This window comes from Mesoplodon mirus (genome assembly GCF_964341445.2).
Source record: "Mesoplodon mirus genome assembly, chromosome: 8".
In the NCBI taxonomy this organism is placed as follows: Eukaryota; Metazoa; Chordata; class Mammalia; order Artiodactyla; family Ziphiidae; genus Mesoplodon; species Mesoplodon mirus.
In genome coordinates, this window is record NC_138984.1 from 40096353 (window position 1) to 40120640 (window position 24288).

The 24288-nt window shown below is 37.6% G+C and overlaps 1 protein-coding gene across 1 annotated transcript in view; it reads left to right on the plus strand.

The window, feature by feature from the left end:
- DNAH7 (dynein axonemal heavy chain 7) overlaps nucleotides 1–24288 on the plus strand; it is a gene marked incomplete at its 5' end in the record, with an annotated part of 243326 nt that overhangs the window by 195530 nt on the left and 23508 nt on the right. The window contains 7 exons of the mRNA XM_082630414.1: nucleotides 656–782; nucleotides 1719–1913; nucleotides 3407–3499; nucleotides 9347–9523; nucleotides 10254–10415; nucleotides 12823–13023; nucleotides 18293–18454. Coding sequence (XP_082486540.1) covers nucleotides 656–782; nucleotides 1719–1913; nucleotides 3407–3499; nucleotides 9347–9523; nucleotides 10254–10415; nucleotides 12823–13023; nucleotides 18293–18454 — 1117 coding nt within the window. The remainder of the gene's footprint in view (nucleotides 1–655; nucleotides 783–1718; nucleotides 1914–3406; nucleotides 3500–9346; nucleotides 9524–10253; nucleotides 10416–12822; nucleotides 13024–18292; nucleotides 18455–24288) is intronic.

The window sequence follows — 24288 nt, forward strand, 5'->3', positions numbered from 1 at the left end:
AGTGAAAATGCTTAAAGTGCTATATTCATGTTAAGAATTATTATGAATACAGATCACACATGTCAGCACTTACTAGGAAATTGTTAGTTGCAAATATTGTGATTATTCACATTTCTGTGTCTTGTCTATGTGGTAAATAAAAATGTAGTTTATCAAGTTTTGTGATTTCTCTGGCTTTTACGGATTTATGAGCAGAGTAGCACACTACTAAGCTTAATGTTAATTTAATAAAGGAGCTATTGACTTTAGTCTGTTCATTTAATATATAATATAGAACATTTGGAAGTGTTTATGGAATAAAGAAATCCAGTTTTACCCCAAGAAATGTTTTATAGTTAGAAATAGTCCAAAAACTTTTAAAGGTAATAGATTAATATACTGTGCCTTGACTTTTTTCCAAAAGGAAGATTAAGTTTTTTAAAAAAATCAGTCAACAGTAAAAATGCAATTCTACTGAGATGTTTCTACATTGTGTAGCTCTCAAATTGGTGCCCCCAGTTAATAAGGATCCTTGATTTGTTTGGGGAGTAATTGACCAGAAAGCTTATTAGAAGAGCACACATCTAAATGGTTTATAATAGGTTTCCCTAAGAGCATTTTTTCTTAAAGGATAATGCATTTTTCTTTATTTACTTTTCTTTCTGTTGACCCTTAGGCTTCAAATTCTCAAGGATCACTTCACTTATTCCCTTTATGTTAACATCTGCCGATCCCTCTTTGAAAAGGATAAACTACTCTTTTCCTTTTGTCTAACTGTAAATCTGATGATACATGAGCATTCGGTCAGTACTGTTTTAATTTGTAGGGAAAAAATATTAACGTGAATTCATTAACTTATGAACTTGTGTGGGAATATATATAAAAGGATTGTAAATAGTTAATTACAGTTAAGGCATCACAACTAGATTGAATTTCACAGAGGTGAAAAATAAATTAAGCAGAGTTCATTATATAACTATTACTACTTAAATTTTTGTATGTTTTAGTTTAAAATAGTTTCTATCAGAATCTCATATAAGTATGCATATAAATTAACTAAATATATTGATATATGTACTCCAAGTAATAGTATAAATGGCAATGTTTTTAGAAACTTTTGCAAGTCCGTCAAATCTAACCATTGGGCTTAACGATACCATTCATTAATTTTTGCTATGTTTCAAATCTATTAAAATATAGGAAGCAATTTAAGACTAGAAGAGAGGTGTATAAATTCACTATTTTATATTATGTGTTTAATATTTATTGATTTCATATGACAATGTATTAGTTGAATTCTGAAGGAGTAGAAGCTTTATTTTTGCATTTCTTGCAAAAATTTTGTAGCAGTACCTCATTACGTTTTATGGAAAATAATTGAAAACATAGCAGATTGATTGCCTCTCAACAATTTTTAGAGCCAATAAAACTCTAAGAAGTCATTTAGGAAAGCATATATTCAAAAAGAATAAATTCAGATTTCCAAGTTTAGATCAGTAATTCTGGAGAAAAATTATCAAAAATACCTATCTAAAATTGAACTCTTTTGAAAACTGGTTATAATGGATACACTGGTTTCTTATGAATAAATACAGAGCTATACCAGTAACTATAGAATTTTATGGGGACCATACCTGAAGCTTAAAAATCAAATAGTCAATTCTTTTAAAATGGTTGTAAGTTTACTATATATATGATGAACTCATTTCTGACTCTTCATGCTACTTTGTTTTCCAAAGATTAATAAAGCTGAGTGGAGATTTCTGCTAACTGGTGGCATTGGATTGGACAATCCTCATGCCAACCCTTGTACGTGGCTTCCTCAAAAATCTTGGGATGAAATATGTCGACTAGATGAGTTGCCTGCCTTCAAAACCATTCGTAGGGAGTTTATGCACTTAAAGGATGGGTGGAAAAAAGTATATGATAGTTTGGTATGTTTTTAACCCTCTTGCTTATTTCAGAGTTTTTAAATGGAGAAAATAATGTCAAACAATTTACTTTTATCTTTGAATAAAAACAAGATTTAAGTAAGCTTTAAACTGGTCAAATATTAAAATCAGTGTTTCGATTAAACTATCCCCACCTTCAAAATTGGTGGTTTTGTTTGCACTTCTATTCAAATTCCTTGAAATATATAGAGATGCAAAAAAGCTGCATGGTCCTTAAAAGTACTCTTTTTGAATTTCCATGCCAGGTTTTTTATTTATTATCAACTTGTACTTTGGCAATCATAATGGCAGATGAGTTAAAATTTTATAAAGCAGATATTGTTTAGATTTTCTGAATACAGGACACAAACTAATAAATATTTTTGTCATTTGATGAAGGGGAAAAGCTAATAGTTCTCAAATAATTTTCATGAGACCCTATCTTGCTAATTGGAGATGGCTAACATATACCACGATACTCAGTTTCCCTTCTAGAATACGTAGGAATTGTTGCCTTCCCTCACTTTTTCTTTTAGCACAAGGGCTAATATTTTGCTGATTCCCAGTTAATTTTTTCTATTGTTTCTACTCTCTGGTCATTCTGCTTTCCTTGGGTTTAATATGTAACAGTTCTGTTGCAGAGGAGGGTGGAGGGGAAGAAGAGCCAGATGCGTGGAGAACACTTTTTCTTTGGTGACCTGTTTGTTGTATTATACATGATAGTGAGATTGTGTCTACACCTGAATTTAAATATTTTGGACTGGATCTCTTTTGGATCGCTCCTAGTTAGTAACAAAACTACATTTCCCAGAGGCAAATAGTTTCTGTGTATAGTAGTTGATTCTAATTTAAATAGAAATTTCCCTATGATGAAGCATGGAGATTTCTGATCTGAGATACCACATAGCCTTCCTAAACGTTTCAAAGGTGCAGGTGTCTTTTTTTCCGTGTTTACTCCTCCTCCTGGAATCTTGATACCTTTCTTCTTGCATATTTTTAATAGCACTCTTTTGACTTCTTCTTTGATATACACATTCTCAAATATCCCTTTCTAAAAAGGATAACAAATTCTTCAAAATAAGAAATAATACATATCCTTCTTCATTTGCAATAAATGTTTTTTTTTATAAATAGATAATGAGAGTAGTTGGTAGGTTTTTAAAATGCCTTTGGAGAAATAATGGGGAAAATCTAATGCACATTTATTTTTTTAATAACGGATCATTTTGTGCTATTGATTAATATTCATATTGACATTAACCCTCTTAATTCATGTCTTAGTTTTGTTGTTTTTAGTGGCATTTAAAATTTTCTTTTTATATCTTATTTGATAACTTTGCCCCAACCTAATAAAATTTACATTAGCATTCTTGATTTCATTTAGTCATTATATGTTTTCTGGAAAACTCGATTTAAAAGTCAAAATGCTGTTCTTTTTTTTTTTTCTTTTAAATAGTCTTCCAAATAACATTGAGTTATAGCCACTGTCATTTTAGGAACCACATCATGAGGTTTTTCCTGACGATTGGGAAGATAAAGCGAGTGAGTTTCAAAGGATGCTTATCATTCGTTGCCTGAGACCGGACAAGGTAAATGTGGTCTTTGAAAGCAACTCAGTGAGTCCAGTCCCTCCTCTCTCCACAGTCCAGCGAAACACGTGTTTCCTTATGTAATCGTGGGTCATGGGGGACGTAAAGGAGCCTGGGGGAAATAACCCCACTTCCTTCTAATGCAGCCATTTTTCAAAAAGTGTATATTTATTAAAACCACACTAAATTAGTAACTCACCAGATTATATTTTATAGTTTTATTTATGTTATGATTCTTCCTTTTATCATATGCTTCCCCAGTTCCTCACAATCTACTTCCTTTACATGCAGTAATCTCATTTTTATTCTTACTGTTTCGATGAAATTAGTCAATGTGGTTTACATGAAGCTGATTTACTAGACTTTCTGGCTCCCCAAATGCTATCCTGTACATGGTTTTTTGTTGGCTTTTGGAAAGCTAGTAGAATATTAAGACATTCATCACTGCTAACTACAAAGGAAAATGTCAATACTATTAATTTTCATTTCTTTAAATAATAAATTATATAACCAGTGAATCAGCTGACCTGTCATATCAACAAATTGCAGTACTCATTGACATCCTCATTTGTATTATTAAATTCCATTTAAAAAAGCAACTGTTCACTTAATGGTAAAGACCCATACTCACAGAGATATCTACATACTCTGAGAAAATGTAGACATTAGGAGTGTTGGAAAAATGAATTGAACAAAATATTCTAGTTGTCCACTGTTACTGCTTGAGTAAAAGTATACATAATTATTTCAAAATTTACTGTATTCAGAATTTAAGTTGCTAAGGAATATAATATAATACTTCCATTCTAACAACAACAGAAAAAGCCGAGCTTAGATGGTGAAAGCAGTGTATTTTTTTTTTAAGTTTTTCTGCACATCAGTGATAATATAGGGTAGCGGCATTCTTTCCTCTGTAAGCCATGGTCTGTTCGATGAACACATGTCATTCTTGCTTGACTTGGCAGTGTGGCCTTAGCCAGGACCAAAGTATCCTTTAGGCACAGGGCCTAGGGCCCATGATACTCCTAGGGGTTCATGAAAATGTTTTAATTTCTTTTAAAATAAGAAAATAAATCAGCCTGTATTAGATTTGTAATTATACCAAAATAGTTGTAAAATACAATTTTTTATATTTATTTATGGAAGAAGGGACCCACGAAGTGCCAAGGGCCCCTGAACATCATAATGCTGCCCAGCTCTTAGATGCTGGAAGTACCTCCCATTGTTGAGGATCATTATTAAACTGATGAAACATCTCCCCCTTGGTGGCCCTTTTAAAAATGAATTTTCACTGGAACTTTAGCATTAAGCGTCAGAAGTTTTCACTTCAACTGTTAAATATGGAAGAATATGAAATGCTTCAAACTCTTGCCTAATACGGCTTCTTCCTTTAAAACCTTTTATTAAAATTTTCAAAAGTTTTTACTTTGTTTTCTAAGCTAAAGACTGTTCTGCTAAATGACTCTGCATGTACCATTGACCTTCTCCCCTCAATATTTGATAAACAAAGAAGTTTCTGTTCATGTTTTATATTGTTTAATTAGAAGTGATTAATGAGCCATTTCCTAATTGCAGCAGTTTCATCTATAAATATCTTTTCCCCAGTTTGTTTTTTAAAATTGGACATTTTAATCTGAAAATATGTTGAGCTACCAAACAGATCCAATATTACTTTCCATAGTCACTCTCTTTTTAAAGTGTATTTGAGGGAGCTGGGGAATTAGATATTCAAGCTGAGGAATTTTTGTTTGTATCTTTTTGTTTGTTTTTAAATCAATTGAGGTTAAACTTAAGGTTTCATACTTCTCTTGCCTACTCTGCACAATACTTCAGCACCTTGTCTTATAACTTTTTCTTATATGTTTCCATATCTCCTCTAGAGTTGTTTTTGGATTGGTGGATGAGTGTAGACCTTAACGCTACTCACCAGTATTTCTGCTTCTCCTCTCCTGAGTACACTCGAGGTGGGGGCATTGTGGCCATAAACCTTGCTTTGGCCAGTAAAATGTGAGCAGAAGTGTTAGGGCAGAAGCATCTCACTACCAGTGTGAGATTCTCCAGGGCACTCCCCCCTGCCACCAAAACTGTGGAATCACATGTGGATATTTAAGTGCCATAAACAGGCTGCAGTGCTGAGCCAGCACAGGGAGAGTTTGTTGCCTGGACACCCAGATGACTTTGCTGGGACAAGAAATAAGCTTTGGTTGTGTTAAACCACTGAGATCTGGAAATCGTTTGCTACTACGGCATAATTCAATTTATCCTAAGTGGTTAACTAGTTACCATTATCTATATTATCACACTCATAATCCTTAATATAGAAATAACTATTAGCATGCTCTTATATCACTAGCAACCTCAAACCCTTCAATCTTGCTGTTGCCAGGTACTTTCATTTCTAGTGGTAAATCGTTGACGTTAGAATCTACGTATTAAAATTAATATATGACTATTATGCTTTTAAAAGAATGACTTTCCAAAGCAAAATGGTATTAGCATGCCAGAGAAAGGAACAGTGCTATATGAGGCTAATAGTTGGGCTAGTACTACATAGATTTTATTTCTTTGCCACCTCTAAGTCATGAGATATACATCTCCCCTAGGAAAACCAGCAATTGTTTGATCTCTAGTTTACAGTATATGTTATTTGTCAGCACAATTTTTTCTGTCTACTTTCTACTGATGTCCCTTCAAAACCAACTCCATCCCATGGTAAGAAGCCACAGATGCCAGGTTATCTAATGCTCTAGTTTGGAAAAATGTAAAAGATGCTCACTGAGTCACCAGTAGGAGAAATGAGACGGGTTTGCACCTTCCATAGAATTTAATAGTTTATAGTGTTTTATTGACAAAAGCATATCAGATGGATAAATACTGAGGTGTGGAATGTTTTGAGCCCATTTACAAAATGAAGAGCTTCTGGTCACAGTTCTCTCCTTCTGGACAGTAAACAAAAAGCAAATTAATCAGCTTTCAATAAGAAACTTGTCAAATATAAGTTAATATGTTTCTCTGACCTCAGATAAATCCTATAGGAACTTGCAGGACACAGAAGAACATACATAGGTGACCACAAACTTCTTTTCTGCCTTTGGGAAGATGGCTGCCTAAATTAGTCTATAATTTTTGTTACTGACAGATTTCATTTTATAAACCTGATGCTGGCATAATCAGATTGCAGAAGCAAACCCAATTCCATCGCCTTCCAAACTGAATAGCTTGCACAGCTTCATTTACTTCAGGAGTTACTGTTCAGTCTTGGGAGCAAGCAGGTCTTATTCAGTTTTAACATTAAAAATGAGACAATGAAACTTGTGCTCACCCTCACGCAGGCACCCCTAACTGGGTTCTCTGGCGCTAACATAAGAATCAGTTTCCACCAGCCATGTTTGCATGAGCGCAGTGGACGCTGCCAGCCTGAAACACTCACAGAAGAGGGGCCGTTTAGAACTCAAACTTCCTAAAAGTAAAACCACACACTTAAAAGCCATGTGCTTTTGTTGTGTTTGTAAAATTATAATTTAGTGAAGAAGTTAGCCTTGAGAGGAGAGAGGTTATTAAAAAAACATTTTGTTTTCCTTTGTTAATTGTTGTTGTTTTTAATCTAGAAAAGACAGCCACAGGAAAAGAAAAATAGGGAAAAGGACAAGGACAAGGCCTGAGACAGGCAGTTAGGATATTTTTAGTTTTCTGCCATAAACTTGATATCTGTGCCCATTCAAAATATCTGAAACATGAAATAACTTATCAAGAAATGAAACTTGATGTATAGATGAATTTATTATTCTGTAATTTTTGTTTAAAATTTCCATAATTAGAATCCCACGTTCACAAGAGAGCATCCTAATTTATTCATTCATTTGTTCAGTAGATATTTATTGCACAGGAACAATATATGAGTAATCTTGTTAGGTAGATCCATGCCAACGTGGCACTTATACATGTGTTATTACCTTTCTATACCTTTCCATAGTTTTTAATTATTTTTTAATGACATACAGTTGATTTACAATATTGTGTTAATTTCTGGTGTACAGCAAAGTGATTCAGTTATATATATATATGCATATATGTATTCTTTTTCAGATTCTTTTCCATTATGGTTTATTACAGGGTATTCAATGTAGTTCCCTGTGCTATACAGTAGGACTGTGTTGTTTATTTTTTATATAGTAGTGTGTATCTGCTAATCCCAAACTCTTAATTTATCCCTCCCCCACCTCCTTTCCCCTTTGGTAACCATAAGGTTGTTTTGTGTGTCTGTGAGTCTGTTTCATAGATAGGTTCATTTGTGTCACATTTTAGATTCCACATATAAGTGATATCATATGGTATTTGTCTTTCTCTTTCTGACTTACTTCACTTAGTATGACAATCTCTGGGTCCATCCATGTTGCTGCAGATGGCATTATTTCATCCTTTTTTATGGCTGAATAGTATTTCATTGTGTATATATGCCACATCTTCTTAATCCCCTCATCTGTCCATGGACATTTAGGTTGGTACCCCATCTTGGCTATTTATACCTTTCCATATTTGAATGAATCTGTTGTGGAGGGATTAAAAATTTTAAGTACAGGTATTTCTTCCCTGTTTCTCAGCTCCAGACCCTCACACCCTCAGTCTGTCTCTCTTACTCTTTCTCTCTCTCTCTCTCTCCCCCCTCTCCCTCCCTCCCTGTCTCTCTGTCTCTCTCTCTCTCTCACACACACACACACACACACACACACACACATCCATACCAGGACTGACACTGTTTTTAAAGTATTGTGACAAGTCAGTGAGTTTTACTTACAAATCTTGTGTGGATAGAGGTTCTGGAGAATGCACTGTTAAAATTTGGAAATGTTTGTAACTTTCTCCAGAGGAGACCACCTTTTTGAGATTCTTGGTATCTACAGATTGCTCCTGCAATTCGCCTTAAGTTCAGAAAAGTTGTGGGGTGGTGGAATTGCTGTCCTAATTTGGAGTGTTGTGTGTACACACAATTCCATCCTCGGATATAAGTAGGTGTCCAGTCAGAGAGGTTCTGAAGCTTTCAAAAACTTCTTTGTGCTCTTGTCACTTCATTACTTCTCTTCCTGGGATGTTTAGAAATTGGTTAAGCTAGATACAGGGATACTGGTTCATTAAACGTACCTTTATTACTTGCTTGGCTCACACCTAAGCCATCATCCAGAGATGAGTGGTGTAGACCCTTCATCAGAAAGAAGGAATGATGTACCTGAGGCTGTACATCAGCCATACTGCTTTCTACAAGTCTACTCCCACAGCAGTGCCTGAAAGGGACCCCCAAGCCCCAAAGTTCTGCTTCTTCTCAAGCATGCTCCCAGAAAATGCACGGGCCTATTATCAGAAAGTTTACATGACGTAGTTTTGCCTGTTTCTTGGGAGTATGGCTTCTCTTTCACAGTGCTTTTCCTTTTCTTTCTTTTTTCAGCTGTATCGATCTTTCTTTGTGGTATAGGATTGTATAAATCACGCTAGAATTTCTACTTCTGAGCTGTGGACTTTGGAACATAGTCAAATTTTACTTAAAACTTAAGTAAAGAATTAAGGTTTTTTATATTCTTCATCTAGGATATGTTGAATACTCCCTAAAAGGAAGAAAAATGCCTTTGAATTCTGGTGTCACTAACCACCCACCTTTTATTAATTAAATAATGTATAGTTTCTTTCTACCTAAAAGGCAACTGTACAAAGTGATGCTTTTGACCCTTTACCGATGTTTATAAATACCAAAGTGAATGTAAGGTCCTTTGTTATAAAACACCTCTGAATGTGAAGTTTTTAAGGTTTTAGGCAGATTTTGAATATTCCTTCAAACATATTCTTGTCCCTTTCTAGATTATTCCAATGCTGCAAGAATTTATAAGCAACAGATTGGGACGTGCATTCATTGAACCACCCCCGTTTGATCTATCCAAGGCATTTGCGGATAGTAACTGCTGCACACCACTGATTTTCGTACTCTCTCCTGGAGCAGATCCCATGGCTGCCCTTCTAAAATTTGCTGATGACCAGGTACCTTAAACGTCTATTTTTTTTTTTCCTGCTGACCTGCTTGTGTCAGTAACCCATGGACATTCAGACAGGGCCTTCTCTTATACTGCTCCCATAACTCAAGGCCTCTTCCAAAGTGGCGTTCAGGTGGTAACTGCCCTAGAAATAGACCAGGAGGTCACAGACACCATATCTGGAAGCTGTAGATGAATCAGGATATAGGAGAAATGAATTCTAGACAGACATTCCCACAGAGTTCCTTAAATAAACTTGAATAGAAATTAGGGGCTAATGGGTTTTTTTCCTCTGAACTTTATGCAGTAACCAAATTAGTTAAGATGTAATTATTCAGAGATCTGGAGGAAACTGGGGCAAGTTCATCTGTCTATTCATAGTTTTCTTTTCAGCTTTGAATTTTAGGAGTTGCTGCTTGATAGCCAGACTCTTTCATCTCCTTCTCATATTAAGTCTTCTTAATTTTTTCCTGTCCCTTATCTCAACAGTCAAAGACTCTACAGAATTTTTCATTTATTACCATGACTGTTTCCTTTATGAACTGACTTGCTTTTTGTCTGTTTATTGGCTTCTCAATCAGTAAGAGGTTTCTAGTGGTGTATGTGCCCAAGAACCTTTGAGGGATGCTGCATGATTAAATTTTAATATATTTAATATTAACATTTCCTGTGTTGATAATATTGATTCTTCTTTAAAATGTGATTTAAAATAACATCTTCACTATTCTTGTACACAGGGATATGGAGGATCAAAACTTAGGTCTTTATCTCTTGGTCAAGGCCAAGGGCCCATAGCTATGAAGATGTTAGAAAAAGCTGTCAAAGAAGGAACATGGGTTGTTCTTCAGAATTGTCACCTTGCCACCTCTTGGATGCCAACCCTCGAGAAAGTTTGCGAGGTAAAAATGAAAGCTTTTTTTTTTTTTCTCCCCCCTGTACGCGGGCCTCTCACTGTTGTGGCCTCTCCCGTTGCGGAGCACAGGCACCGGATGCGCAGGCTCCGGATGCGCAGGCTCAGCGGCCATGGCGCACGGGCCCAGCCGCTCCGCAGCATGTGGGATCTTCCCGGACCGGGGCACGAACCCGCATCCCCTGCATCGGCAGGCAGACTCTCAACCACTGTGCCACCAGGGAAGCCCCTGCAAGCTTATTTTTATGAGATCATAGTCCCCCAATATAATTAGTGATGTACATGCCATCTAAGTAACTCCATTCCTGTCCTGTGATTTGAGGGTTGCAGGATAGTGGTTGGCATGGCTGGGTTACAGGGGAGATGGGCTTACATTGGGAACTAGAAGACCATGGCCAGGCCTTGCCGAATCCCTCCTACTAGAGGCAAGGGGTCATCCTGTGGGTCAGAAATATCCTTAATCAGAGGAGCAGCCTCAAAGATAGGAATAAACCACAGGGTAGACAGAAACCAATTTACTTTTTACAGCAGTGGACCAAAAACAACAAAGAAAGCTTTGCAGGGGGAAATTAGTGTGGCCCCTCTAAACCAAAAGGCTTCAGGATGTAACTTTTCTTTAATTATACTTCTCACCCACTTAGCTAGTGACCCTGCCACAGAGGATGAATCTGAAACCCAAAGAGCACTCCTCCCACCCTCCTTGCAGTGGGTCACGGTACTTCCCTATTTTTGTGGGCAGAAATTCCAGGAAGAAAATCCCATGTAGCTCAACTGAATAAACAGAAAACCTGGCAATGGATTTCAGCAAACAAAGAGAAGAATGTGTCCACGTAATTACCCATGACTCTAGCCCTCTCTTCAGAGTCCCTCGAGCTACTAAATTGGTATAACTTGCACTATCCAGACATCCACCTGACACTTTAAGGAATGTACTATACTTTCCTCTATGCCACTTGTCATCATTTTGTTTTGTCTGTATCTCCCACTAAAATGTAAGTGCTGTTTTATTCTCCGGTTTACCTCTAGCACCTTGAATAGTGCCTGGCTCATGGGACATAGTCAACAAATATTTCCTGAGCTGGTGAATGAATAAAGCCTTTTAATGGCTTCCCACTGCATGAAGACAAAGTTCATGCCCCGCCCCCCATGGCTTCTTCTTTTGACTTTCGCCTGCCTCTCAGGTTTCGTCTCAGGCCACTTCCCATCTTGACTTCTGTGCTCTAGCCATTTGACCTTCTTTCACTTTCATTGGGAGGGCACACTTTCTCAAGAATGTATGCTTCCACGATAGATGTTATTTCTATCTGCATAACTATTCTTTAATATTTTTTGCCTTACTAACATCTTCTCAAGCTTCAGGCCTTATATTAGAGACTTTGTATTTGTGCCTGTTTTCTCATGGTTCCTCTGTCTCTAGGCTGTTCTCATGACCTGTTGAATTGTATCCTATACCGATTAGAGAGTCATCCAAGAGGGAAGAGCTGTCCCCAGTGGATGGTGAACTTGGCCCAAAGTCCCATGAGTTATGCTACCTAAGTCACTGGGCAAAGGGCAGCTAGTAGGAGGAAAAATGGTACCTTCACCATTTATTAAAAAATGTAGGTGCCTTAGCATCCTTCCAATTCCCCTACCCACCCTTTCACCAGTTGAGTGCTCAAAAATTATTTTACTGATAAAGATTTGCAATTTAAAAAACATAGATACCACTGACATGGACAATTGGAGGAGTTAGCAGTAGGGAGTGGGGCAGAACAGGAGAGAGGGAGAGACCCATGATAATTATTCCAAGACCCAGTATAGCCTTCATGACAGTCATAGATGAGCGTTCTGTCATCCTCCGTGGTGCAGGCCTGACTATCCCCGTAAACAAGTAGCGCTAACAGTGATGTGGTTTAGTGCTTCAGGATACACCAGTTCTTCTTTCCTTTCAAAATGCTCTTTTTTTTTTTTTATCCCTACTTGGTTTAATATTGATTTATCTGAGTGTGTTGCTTATTCTCACAACCTGGCTACAGCAAGAAGGCATCACTCTTAATCTGGCTCTGGGGCAGAGAAGTGTTTCTATAAATATTTCAGCAACATCAGTGAAGATACGAGACTTTTTGGAATGTCTTATTTTTTATCGTGGCCAAATCTGAATTATGTAATGCCTTTGTAAACTTTACAGTCATGTGATTTAATTGTTAACAGGGAGAGGGACAGCAACTCTGGGCCTTCCCAATGAAGTATGTTGCTTCCCTGGCAGAATCAGTTTTTAAGGCCTTTGCCTTAAACTGCAGCAATAAGCCCTATTTTGTAAAGATGCTTCCTCCCACTTCCAGCCCATCCCATGCACACATGATTGAGATTTTCCTTGCATTTTATGACCCTTTTGGATCTGGTTTCTTTTGTTGCAGGAGTTAAGTGCAGAAACAACACATCCAGATTTCCGAATTTGGCTGACAAGTTATCCATCTCCAAATTTCCCTGTGTCTGTACTGCAGAATGGAGTGAAAATGACCAATGAAGCACCGAAAGGTTTACGGGCTAATATCATTCGATCATACCTCATGGACCCAATCTCTGACCCTGAGTTCTTTGGCAGCTGCAAAAAGCATGTTAGTAATGGCTAAGTCTTGCTACCTCTGCCCCATAAAGCAATTCAAGTGGCCCCCAGTGATCCTGGATGTGTGTGCTGAGTAAAACTGCAAATTAAATAGGCCTCCTGCACTGTTGGTTTTGATTACTGATTATTGACTGTACTGAAGTCAATTTTATTAATATTTTATTTTATTTTACCACCAGCCTCATTCCTGCTCAGCTGAGATCTAGCGGAGTGTCATTAATTATGCAGCTTTCTATTTAGAAAGTCAGCCGTAAGCCACTCCCAGTACAAATCTGCAAGGTTGGAGAATCTTGTTTCAGGATATTAACTGAGCCCTTTGCTATTTGGAGCCATATCTTTAAATTAACACATAAAAATATTTCCTCCGTATAACTGTAATGAGAGCCAAAAGGATTTTACTCCCTGGTTGATGGGCTCATAAGGGTCTTTTTGTTTAGCGTCACCAGGCAAGCAGGGAAGCCACCCACTGCTCTCATGATTAGAATTCTGTGTGTGAATGTCTGTGACCTAAAATTGTTTCTCAGTGTTTTGCCATAATTAAAAATGGAAGAGTTTCTTTTTAAGAGGGGTTATGAACCTTGGTAAGTTTTTGCCATTGAAAAGCTCACACTCTTGATGTTGGGATATGTTTTAAGTACACATCAAAAGAAAGTATTAAGGATAAAGAAGTACTTTCATTAGACAAAAGTCTGGGGTACTAAAAAAAAGGGGGGGACCTGTATTTAAGATTAAGTCCAACCTTATCTTAAGCATCCAAGACCTGCTGTATGACAAACTTTTGCATGATTTGGCCCAGAGAGAGCAGGTTACTCCCAGGTAGGTGGTGAGGGCATTTCTGCACCTGATGGCTGGATAGAAGCCCTTTTGCAAAAATTTACTCCCTTTCTTCCAGATCCAGAGGGCTTTCCAGCAGTAATCACACAGATTGGAAATCCAGGCGTTTATGAACCAAAATCCAAACCCAAACCAAAATCTCAAATGCCAAAGCAGTACACCATAATCCTTTGGTTTTAACTTTTTATTTGGAAATAATTTTAAACTCACAGAAAAGTTGCAAATATAAAAGTAGTACAAAGAACAGCCCTATGCCCTTTACTTATATTTGTCTCCTGTTAAGATGACCAACTGCAGGTAAGTTAGATATGTCACTGCCCTTTATTCCTAGATAAGTCCTTCAGTGTATATTTCTTAAGAATAGAGATATTATCTTATCCCATTACAGTTATTATTTTAGTAAATTTAGCAAGTATACACTATTGTATCTAATCTACCCAAATTTGTGTTTGTGTCCCAAATTTGTCAATTGATGCAGTGATGTCCTTTGGAGCATTTTCCCTGTTCACCATGGGATGGGTCCAGGGTTAGTATCACATTTAGTCACCATGCCTCTTTGCCTCCTTTAATCTGGACCATTGCCTCAGCCTTTCTTTGTCTTTGATGGCACTGACATTCCTGAAGAATTCATCCCCCCCCCACGTTGTTTTTAATAGAACATTTCTCACTTTGGGCTTGCTTGATATTTCCTCGAGATTAGGTTCAAGTTATGCGTTCTGAGCCACAATACGACATGGGTGAAGTCATGTCCTCAGGTATCATACTGGGAGGCGCACGGTGCCCATTTATCCCTCACTGATGTTACTAATTTTGATCCCCCCAGACGAAGTGTGGTCTGATTTCTTCACTGTATAATTACTGCTTTGCCCCTTGCAACTAATAATCAGTCTGTGAGGAGACATTTTGGACCATGCAAATAGCCTGTTCCTCATCAAAATCTACCTGGGACACAGATTTAGTAACCAGTGATGATTCTTGCTTGACCCACTTATTTCCGCTGGTGATTCCAACTCCAGCACTCCCTCCACATTTGACACTTGACATGCTATTGTCAGCAGCAGCCCTCCCTTCTATTCCATTTATTTATCTTTTATTGGTGTGGACTCATGAATTCCTTGCATTTTTTCCAATGGTTTATAATTCATTACTATTCTTAAGTCTTTTGCTCAAGTTGTCCCAGAATTGGTCAGTGGGAGCTCCTTTTGTACTTGTTATAGGTCCCATTATTATTATTATTATTATTATTATTATTATTATTATTATTATTATTCCTCTTTCTGGCAAATGCTGCTCCAGGCTTATCTGTATCCCATTCCTGGAACCAGCCATTTTTCTGAAGAGCCCTGGTTCCTGTTTCATGGGGAATGGTATTAGAGACCAAGATTTTGGTGCCAAACAAGTAACATTTATTATCTGTGGTTCGGGTCTTTTAAAGAGGACTTGGAAATACATACATGTACTCACAAATACATATATGCAAATCTGTATACACACATATAGTATGTACAAACAAGTCCATGCATACACCTCATATACATGTTTTAGAAGTAACGAGTTCCTAGCAATACCTTCAATTTCAGTCCCTCTACCCAGGGTTCTTTCCTGCTTTTCCTCATTCCATATTTGCACATCATCAACACATTTTACTAATTTGCTCAATTCTCTAATATATTGAGAAGAGTTGCAGAATTAGCACAGCATGTTTAACTTTGCTTCTCCCACCTTTGTGGTCAAACTTATGCTACTTTCCTCTTGTCTCACATTCTCCCTTTCTATTTTATTCCATGGGGGAAACTTTCCCCCCTGCCCTTGGATAAAACTTTGGGCAGTCTCATGGCTTTCCTGGTTAGTGTCAGGTAATAAAATGACCTATAGTCATTTTAAACTGCAAATCCAGTCTTGATTCAGAAATCAGAAAGTGCAACACAATATATTAATCAATATTTTAACTTTTATTCAAAACATAGGTTTCAACTCTCTAGCACTTCGCCTCGGGCCTGTAGTTGGTGGGCTTCCTGCCACTAGGGAAAGAGAATGGAGTTGTCATCTTTCCTTTTTTTTAATTGAAGTATAGTTCATTTATAATACTGTGTTAGTTTTAGATATACAGCAAAGTGATTAAGTTATTTTTTTTGTAGTCCATTGTAGGGTATTACAAGATAATGAATGTAATTCCTTGTGCTATATAGTAAATTCTCACTGCTTATCTATTTTATGTTTAATAGTTTGTATCTGTTAATCTCACACTCCTAATTTGTCCCTTCCTCCCTCTCCCTTTTGGTAGCCATTAGTTTGTTTTCTATGTCTGTCAGTCTGTTTCTGTTTTGTATATAGATTCATTTGTTTTATTTTTTTCTGATTCCACATGTAAGTGATATCATGTAGTATTTGTCTTTCTCTGTCTAACTTATTTCACTAAGTAGAATATTCTCTAGGTCCATCCATGTTGCTGCAAATGGCAATATTTCATCCTTTTTTATGGCTGAGTAATATTTCATTGTATATATACACCATATCTTCTTAAACCAATCATATGTTGATGGATGCTTGGGTTGTTTCCATGTCTTGGCTATTGTAACTAGGGCTGCTGTGAACATTGGGGTGCATGTATATTTTTGAATTAGAATTTTCATTTTCTTCTGGATATATACCCAGGAAGTAGAATTGCTGGATCATATGATAACCCTAGTTTTAGTTTTTTAAGGAACCTCTATACTGTTTTCTGTAGTGGCTGCAACTATTTACATCTCCACCAACAGTGTACAAGGGTTCCCTTTTCTTCACACCCTCCCCAGCATTTGTTATTTGTTGTCTTTTTGATGATAGCCAATCTGAATGGTGTGAGGTGATAACAGCGCATTGTGGTTCTGATTTGCATTTCTCTAATAATTAAGGATGTTGAGCATCTTTTCATGTGTTGTTGGGCCACCTTTCTTTTTTTTTTTTTCTTTTTTCTTTTTTTTTCGCGGTATGCAGGCCTCTCACTGTTGTGGCCTCTCCCGTTGTGGAGCACAGGCTCCGGACGCGCAGGCTCAGTGACCATGGCTCACAGGCCCAGCCGCCCCACGGCATGTGGGATCTTCCCGGGCTGGGGCACGAACCCGTGTCCCCTGCATTGGCAGGCGGACTCTCAACCACTGCGCCACCAGGGAAGCCCCACCTTTCTTTTTGTAACTCCTCCTGCACATGATAGCTGCTGATACTGAGTGCTCAGTTCAGGGAGTGTACAGGGGTGAGTCAGGAGGGGCAGAGGTTCCTCTTCTGGGCTGCTATTGCCTCGAGCTCTTTGGACTTGGTGGGGATTTAAAGCTGACTTTTTTGCCTCGTGAGGTATCTCATGGGTTCTCCTTCGGCTCCTGTGCTGGACTTCTCTGTGACCCCATCACCTTTGTCAGTGCCTCCCCTTCAGCTGGCTGTTCCTGATTCCCCTCAGCTTTTGGTTCTCCAGGCTTCGTTTCATACAGGCTCTTACTGTTGGGGTTCCTTACTCTGTGACACAAGTCCTCTTGAATAGGAAACCATTAAAATGACCACTGGCTGACATTCCTAGTCCAGCTCCCTGTCTGCTCCTTGGGATTCACACCAGATTGGCCCACCATCTGAGGGAAGGCTACTGATTTCCCTCCCATAGTCCACGACCCTAGGCCATAGACTGCTCTACTCTTCCAGGCATGAGTTTTGCACTGTCCTGCTCCATCCCAGCTTCAGGGCATGTGTATCAACTCCCCAAGGGGCCCCCTTAGTTCCTTCTCAGTATCTTGGACCCCACACTCCCCTTTCCCTTGGAGGTGAGGACAAGGGGACTCCCAGCACAGCAGCTCTTCTCTCCAAGGAAACCTCTTCACAAATCCTCTCTCAAGCTCTATTTTGACCATTTTTATATCCTTCTTGTGGAGGGTACAAATGATTAATATATTGCATCGTACTTTCTGATTTCTGAATCAAGGCTGGCTTTGCAGTTGACAGTGACTATGGGACTTCTCTTACCTAAAAGCAACCAGAAAAGCCATGAGGCTGCCCAAAATTTCAACCCAAAAGTGCTTGTAGAGCTTCTTAATTGGTTTGAACTATCTCCTTTGAAATTTCTCCATGGTGATCTGGGACCAAACATTGGAATTCATACTCCTTGCCTCAGGATGCTTAAGTTGAAACCCCCCAAATCCTCTAAGGTAATGTTAAATTAGACAGGCTTACTATACTTTCCAAAAACCTGGTGTACATAGAAGCTATGTGTGTCAACTGAACATGTATACAAATAGGCATAGCCTAAATAGCTGGTAGAAACAGTTAATTCTGTTTTAGTTTTACTTTGACATGGGTATATTGATAAGCAAAAGGAATTAATTACTTTCATTTTAAAATATGATAAGCATAATGCAATATTAGGGGAAGAAATAATGATGTTATACCATTTCTTCTCATTACAGGAGGAATTCAAGAAATTACTATATGGTCTCTGTTTCTTTCATGCTTTGGTACAAGAGGGACGGAAGTTTGGACCCCTGGGATGGAATATTCCTTATGAGTTCAACGAGACTGACCTAAGAATCAGCGTACAGCAACTCCACATGTTCCTGAACCAGTATGAGGTACCATAAAAGTCACAGCAAGGACATTACCTGTTGTGCTGTTTATCACGTTGTGTTTGTACAGTGAGCAGGGACCTCTGATTAATTTCTTTTTTTACAAAATGAATAGGAGGATAGTTCCCCAAAGCTTATTAAGTAGGACTTTATTATAACAGAATATTACAACTGCCATAGTAGTAGTTAGGATGTCAGTTTGTCTGTTAGGAACCTGTATTTTATCATTTATTTTGACAAATAAACATCAACCAGTGTCCAAAATGAAAAAAAACAAACAAACAAAAAACAGACTGATTGCCCTCTGTTCTGGAGCATGACTTTATTTTTAAGGAAATGTCACTGTAGTTTTATTCCAGAGTTTGGGCCATTTGTCCCGATCAAACAAACTACTTAAGCCATTGGTGTTAACTTGAGGTATAGATTCTGGGAAGAAATCCCACAATGTAATGTCATCACATCAACCATATTTCATCCCCTGCAGTTCTCTCTCTCCCTCTCCCCACCCCTCTCTGCTTTCTCTCTCTCTCCCCATCGCTTGTGCGTGTGCACACACATGCATATACTCTCTCTCTCTCTCTCTCTCTCTTTGCTGCTTATCTATCAGATGGATTTTAACATGTTTGAACTTTTGAAGAACTGCTTGGTAAATCAGTGCAAGTGTCCTACAAGGATATGGAAATTTTTCGAAAGCAAATCTTCAAAATTTTGATAGAAATTTGTTCAAAATTAGTTGGAAATCTTTAAATCAATCAATGGAGTATCAAAAAAACCTTTGGTTTTTGAAACTTTTAGTGAATTGTGATTTTTTTCTAAAAAAAGGCTTACAAACAGGAAGTCATTGAATCCTCTCTCTATAAAAGCAAAGGAAAAAACAGAACAAAATAAATATCGAGAGCTCAAATGACATATCTAAACTTAGGTGAAGAACATTTGTCTGGTCTTCTGTGTTTCTTTGGACAAATCTGTATTCTGTACTAAAATGAAATAAGTTGAGAAGGCCTTTGATTTTGCAGCATTAAAATTTGGTGAAACGTTCAAAAAGGAAGCATAGATTTGATGAATTTCTTTCCTGTAATAATATTTATTTTAAAAAGATACTAAGAATGGAGGTAAAAGCTATAATGAAACAGTGCATGTTGAAGTATTTGAGCTAAAATAATCACACTTTTGAATACAGACAAAAAGAATGAGGAGCTCCTTTCATTAGCAATTTGTTCACGAACCTGTAGAATATATTCTAATTTAAAATATTACAGTATGTAGTGGAGTCAATTAAAAGTGTCAGCAATTTAAAATTTAGTAAACATAAAATGAAACTTTGCCAAACATTATAGACAATTTTACTTTAAAAATTAAAAAACAGTGAGACCATATTGAAAAGTACATTCTTCAGGAAAATATCAGAGACGTTATTTGAGAGAGAGAGATGTCTAAGAAGTTAAAGTACATGAATATATACTAAGAAAAGTTATTCTGCTTAAACTCTTAATCATTATAAAATTTTTGCTTCAATTTCTTATTTTAAGTAATAATCTTATTTTAAAAGCAATGTTTGAATAAAACTACTTACAGGCCTGCCAATATAAAAATAGTTATATATATATACTATATATATACTATTTTATATATATATATATATATATATATATATATCTTACTCTAAAATTCCATAATACTAATTATCTTTAGTGCCCACGTTCACTCTCAAAGTGTTACAGTTTGGACAGTAGTTTATTTGGTCACCCTAGCTTTTTAAAAATCTGAACACAAACAAGGAGGTAAGCAACTCGCTGGATGTGATTAAGGAAGGTTCCACAGAGGAGCAGTTGCCTGGGACTCAAACAATGAATAGAAGGTTTTCAGGTGGATGGTGTAAAGAAGCAGCAATAAAAAGGTTAAAAAAAGTACCAATAGGTGAAAAGATTTGGTTAAGTATAAGTGATTTGGAGCATCCTTGTATGCCATGCTGATTTGGGATTATTATATTGTTATTGGTCTGCTTTTAGGAGAGTATTTGCATTTTAGAAAGACCACTCTAGCAACAGAGTGGAGAGCAGATTAGAGGGATTTAGATGATGCCAGTTTAAGATGATATGAGTTGAATTGTGTCGCCCCCCCAAAAATGTGTTGAAGTTCTAATCCATGCTACCTCAGAATGTGAACTTATTTGGGAATGGAGTTGTTGCAGATATAATCAGTTAAACTAAGATGAGGTCATACTGGAGTAGGGTGGGTCCTTAATAGAACATGACTGGTATCATTATGAAAAGAGGGGAATTTTGGTAAAGGGAGAGGGAGAAGTCTGTTAATGTTAGTTTTGTGGTCTCAGTTGGTGGTCCTACCACCACTCATTAATCCAGACAGGGAATAGGTATCAGGAATTAATGGGTATATAATAGCAGGTGGGTTAGTGGAATGGGGGTGGGTGAGTGGATAAATAATTCAGTCTTGTACATTTGATACATCTGGGGTGTCTAGGTATAGATATCGATGGTATCTGGTAGGCTTTTGGCATATAGGTATAAAGCCCAAGAGAAGAGAGTGAGCACAAATAGAGAATTGTGAATTGTTAATGTGTAAGGAGAAGCCTGAGAACACCTGAGATTTAAAAGGGAGGCCGCGTAGCGTAAAAACGAACTAAAGCCTGAGTGCTGGTGAGCACCCAATATCAACGGTAGGAGAGAGGACAGGAGAAATGGAAGATGCAGACCAAACAGCCAGAGAAAAAGGGGGAGTGAGCACGCTGAGTAAAAATGGAATATCAGGAACTGTCCATCCTGGCAAATGCTACAGAGAATCTTTATATGACGTGTGGGACTGACTGAACTGGTTCCTTCTATTAACTGACAATTGAGCAGTACTTCCCGTTCCTCCAGCACAGTGATCATATAGCAAACTGCACAAAACTGCTACTCACGCATGACATATAACCCATCAAGAAATACAGAGATTCTTTGTGGAATGTGATTCACAGTTCCCTTTGATACTAAATCGAATGTAATCCTTCAGCAATCAAAATTTTGTTCTTTTTTATTGAAGTATAATTGACCTACAACATGATATTAGTCTCAAGTATACAACATGATTCAACATTTGTATTTACTGCAAAATGATCACCACAATACTTATAGTTATCTGTCACCATAGAGTTAAAAAAATTTGTTTTTCTTGTGATGAGAACTTTTAAGATTTACTTCCTTAGCAACTTTCAAATTTGCGCCACAGTATTATTGACCAACGTCACCATGCTGTACTTACATCCCCATGACTTATTTATTTTATAACTGGAAGTTTGTGCATCTTAATCTCTTTTACCCATTTTGCCCTCCCGGCAACTCACCACCCCTCTGGCAACCATCAATCTGTTCTCTGTATCTATAAGTTTTGTTTTGTTTGTTCATTTGTTCTCTGTATCTATAAGTTTTGTTTTGTTTGTCCATTTGTTTTGTGTTTTTAGATTCCACATTTAAGTGAAATCATACAGTATTTGTCTTTGTCTGATTTATTTCACTTAGTATAATACCCTCAAGATCCATTCATGTTGTCACAAATGGCAAGGTTTCATTCTTTTTATGGCTGAATAGTATTCCATTGTGTATTCCACATACAGTCCACGTCTTTATCCATTCATCCATCAGTGGACACTTACATTGCTTCCATGTCTTAGCTATTGTAAATAATGCTGCAATGAACATAGGGATGTATATAGCCTTTCAAATTAGTGTTTTCATTTTCTTTGAATAAATACCCAGAAGTGGAATTGCTGGGTCATACGGTAGTTCTGTTTTTAATATATTTTTTTTGAGGAACCTCCATACTGTTTTCCATAGTGGCTGCACCAATTTACAATCCCACCAACAGTACACAAGGGCTCCTTTTTCTCCACAGCCTCACCAACATATGTATTATTTCTTGTCTCTTTGATAATAGCCATTCTGACAGGTGTGAAGTGACATCCCATTGTAGTTTTGATTTGCATTTTCCTGGTGATTAATGATGTTGAGCATCCTTTCATGTGTCTATTGGCTGTCTCTATGTCTTCTTTGGAAAAATATCTATTCAGATCCTCTGCCCATTTTTTTAATATAAATTTATTTTATCTATTTATTTTTGGCTGCATTGGGTCTTTGTTGCTGCACGCAGGCTTTCTCTAGTTGCGGCGAGTGGGGGCTACTCTTTGTTGCAGTGCACGGGCTTCTCATTGCAGTGGCTTCTCTTGTTGCAGAGCATGGGCTCTAGAGTGCAGGCTCAGTAGTTGTGGTGCACGGGCTTAGTTGCTCCACGGCATGTGGGATCTTCCCGGACCAGGGCTCGAACCCGTGTCCCCTGCTTTGACAGGCGGATTCGTAACCACTGCGCCACCAGGGAAGCCCCTCTTCCCATTTTTTAATCAGATTTTTGGGGTTTTGTTATTGAGTTGTATGAGTTCTTTATATATTTTAATTTAAAAAAACGTAAATAAGAAAAAGTAAACTGTAACAGAAGAAAATACAAGTGGGTGTATATAATGTACTTGGCAAATGGGTAATTCCCTTTGGGAGGGTTGTGTGTGTGTGATTGTGTGTCAGTGAAAGGCTCACCCCTCACTCTCACCCTAAGTTCACCCCCAAAGCAGTCAATTTCACAGCTTAGGAAGGCCTGTCCAAACTTTTTCCTATGCACAAATAGTTATATACACACATATATACAACACACACACACATTTTCCTCAAAAACATAATTACATCTGTATGTCATTTTCAGCATATCATTTTCAGCTTGCTTTTCTCACTTACATATGTTGTGGACAACTTCCAAGATAGATACAGATCTTTGTTTTAATTGCTGCATACACAGCATTTCCCACTTTTGACTATCAGGATTTTATTTCCTTTTTATTTCTTACTAATAAGTAATGTTAAAGTGAATAACTTCATATATAACCTTGCATATAGTTGCCGACTTCTGCACTGTCTCCTGGCCTGTGGTCTCAACCCTCTTATAACAACAGAACAGAGAAGAAATCCCAGCAGCGAGCTGCTACTCTTTCTGCAACCTCAGCCGATGGACCTGGGTGCCTGGGAGAATACATTCCCCAGTTTGATTGGCCCTGGTTGTGATCAAGCTGCTGAGAGGAACAAGTTTACCCATCAGCTCTCATGGGAATGTTGGCAGGTTTAACCCTTTAAACATAAGTCAAACTCCTCCCCCTCCAGATCTCATCTTATGTCTGCCTCACAAAGCCCTCCCAGGGCCCAGTTCATGCTCATATACTATTTAATTCACACAGGAGTTTTCTTACTATATTTCAGTTTTATGAGGTGGGGACCTGTCAACAAGGCAAACCCAAGCAGTGCCTGCATCTGCAAACTCCCCTCAACACCGCTTCATTGTTCTCCCTCCTGGTTCTGCTTGTTTCTCCACCACGTCTTGGTCACTGAGCTGTTCTCCTAAATTCACTGCCTTCACTTCCAGTTCTACCAAGTAACAAGTCTCTTAATTCCCAAGCCTGAATTCAATACATTCCTTCTGTCTAATCACTACCACCTATTCTTCCCAAGTGCTATTGTTTTCTACTGAAGAGATTCCTCTAAGTGGGATCACTGAGATGTAGGGTATATACGCTTTAACTTTTAGCAGATAACTGCCAGAAGGGCATTTATAGCACAAAAATGGTGAAAAAATCCTAAAGTAAAAAGATTGCAATATTTTAGTAGAAAACATTTTAAAACATTGCTATATTAAAATACCATAAACAAACATCATAAAAATAAAAGACAAGTGAAAATTGGAGAAAATACCTAAAATTTTTCTGACAAAGTGATTTGGTATCTTTTTAAAGAGCTTTTAATAATAAT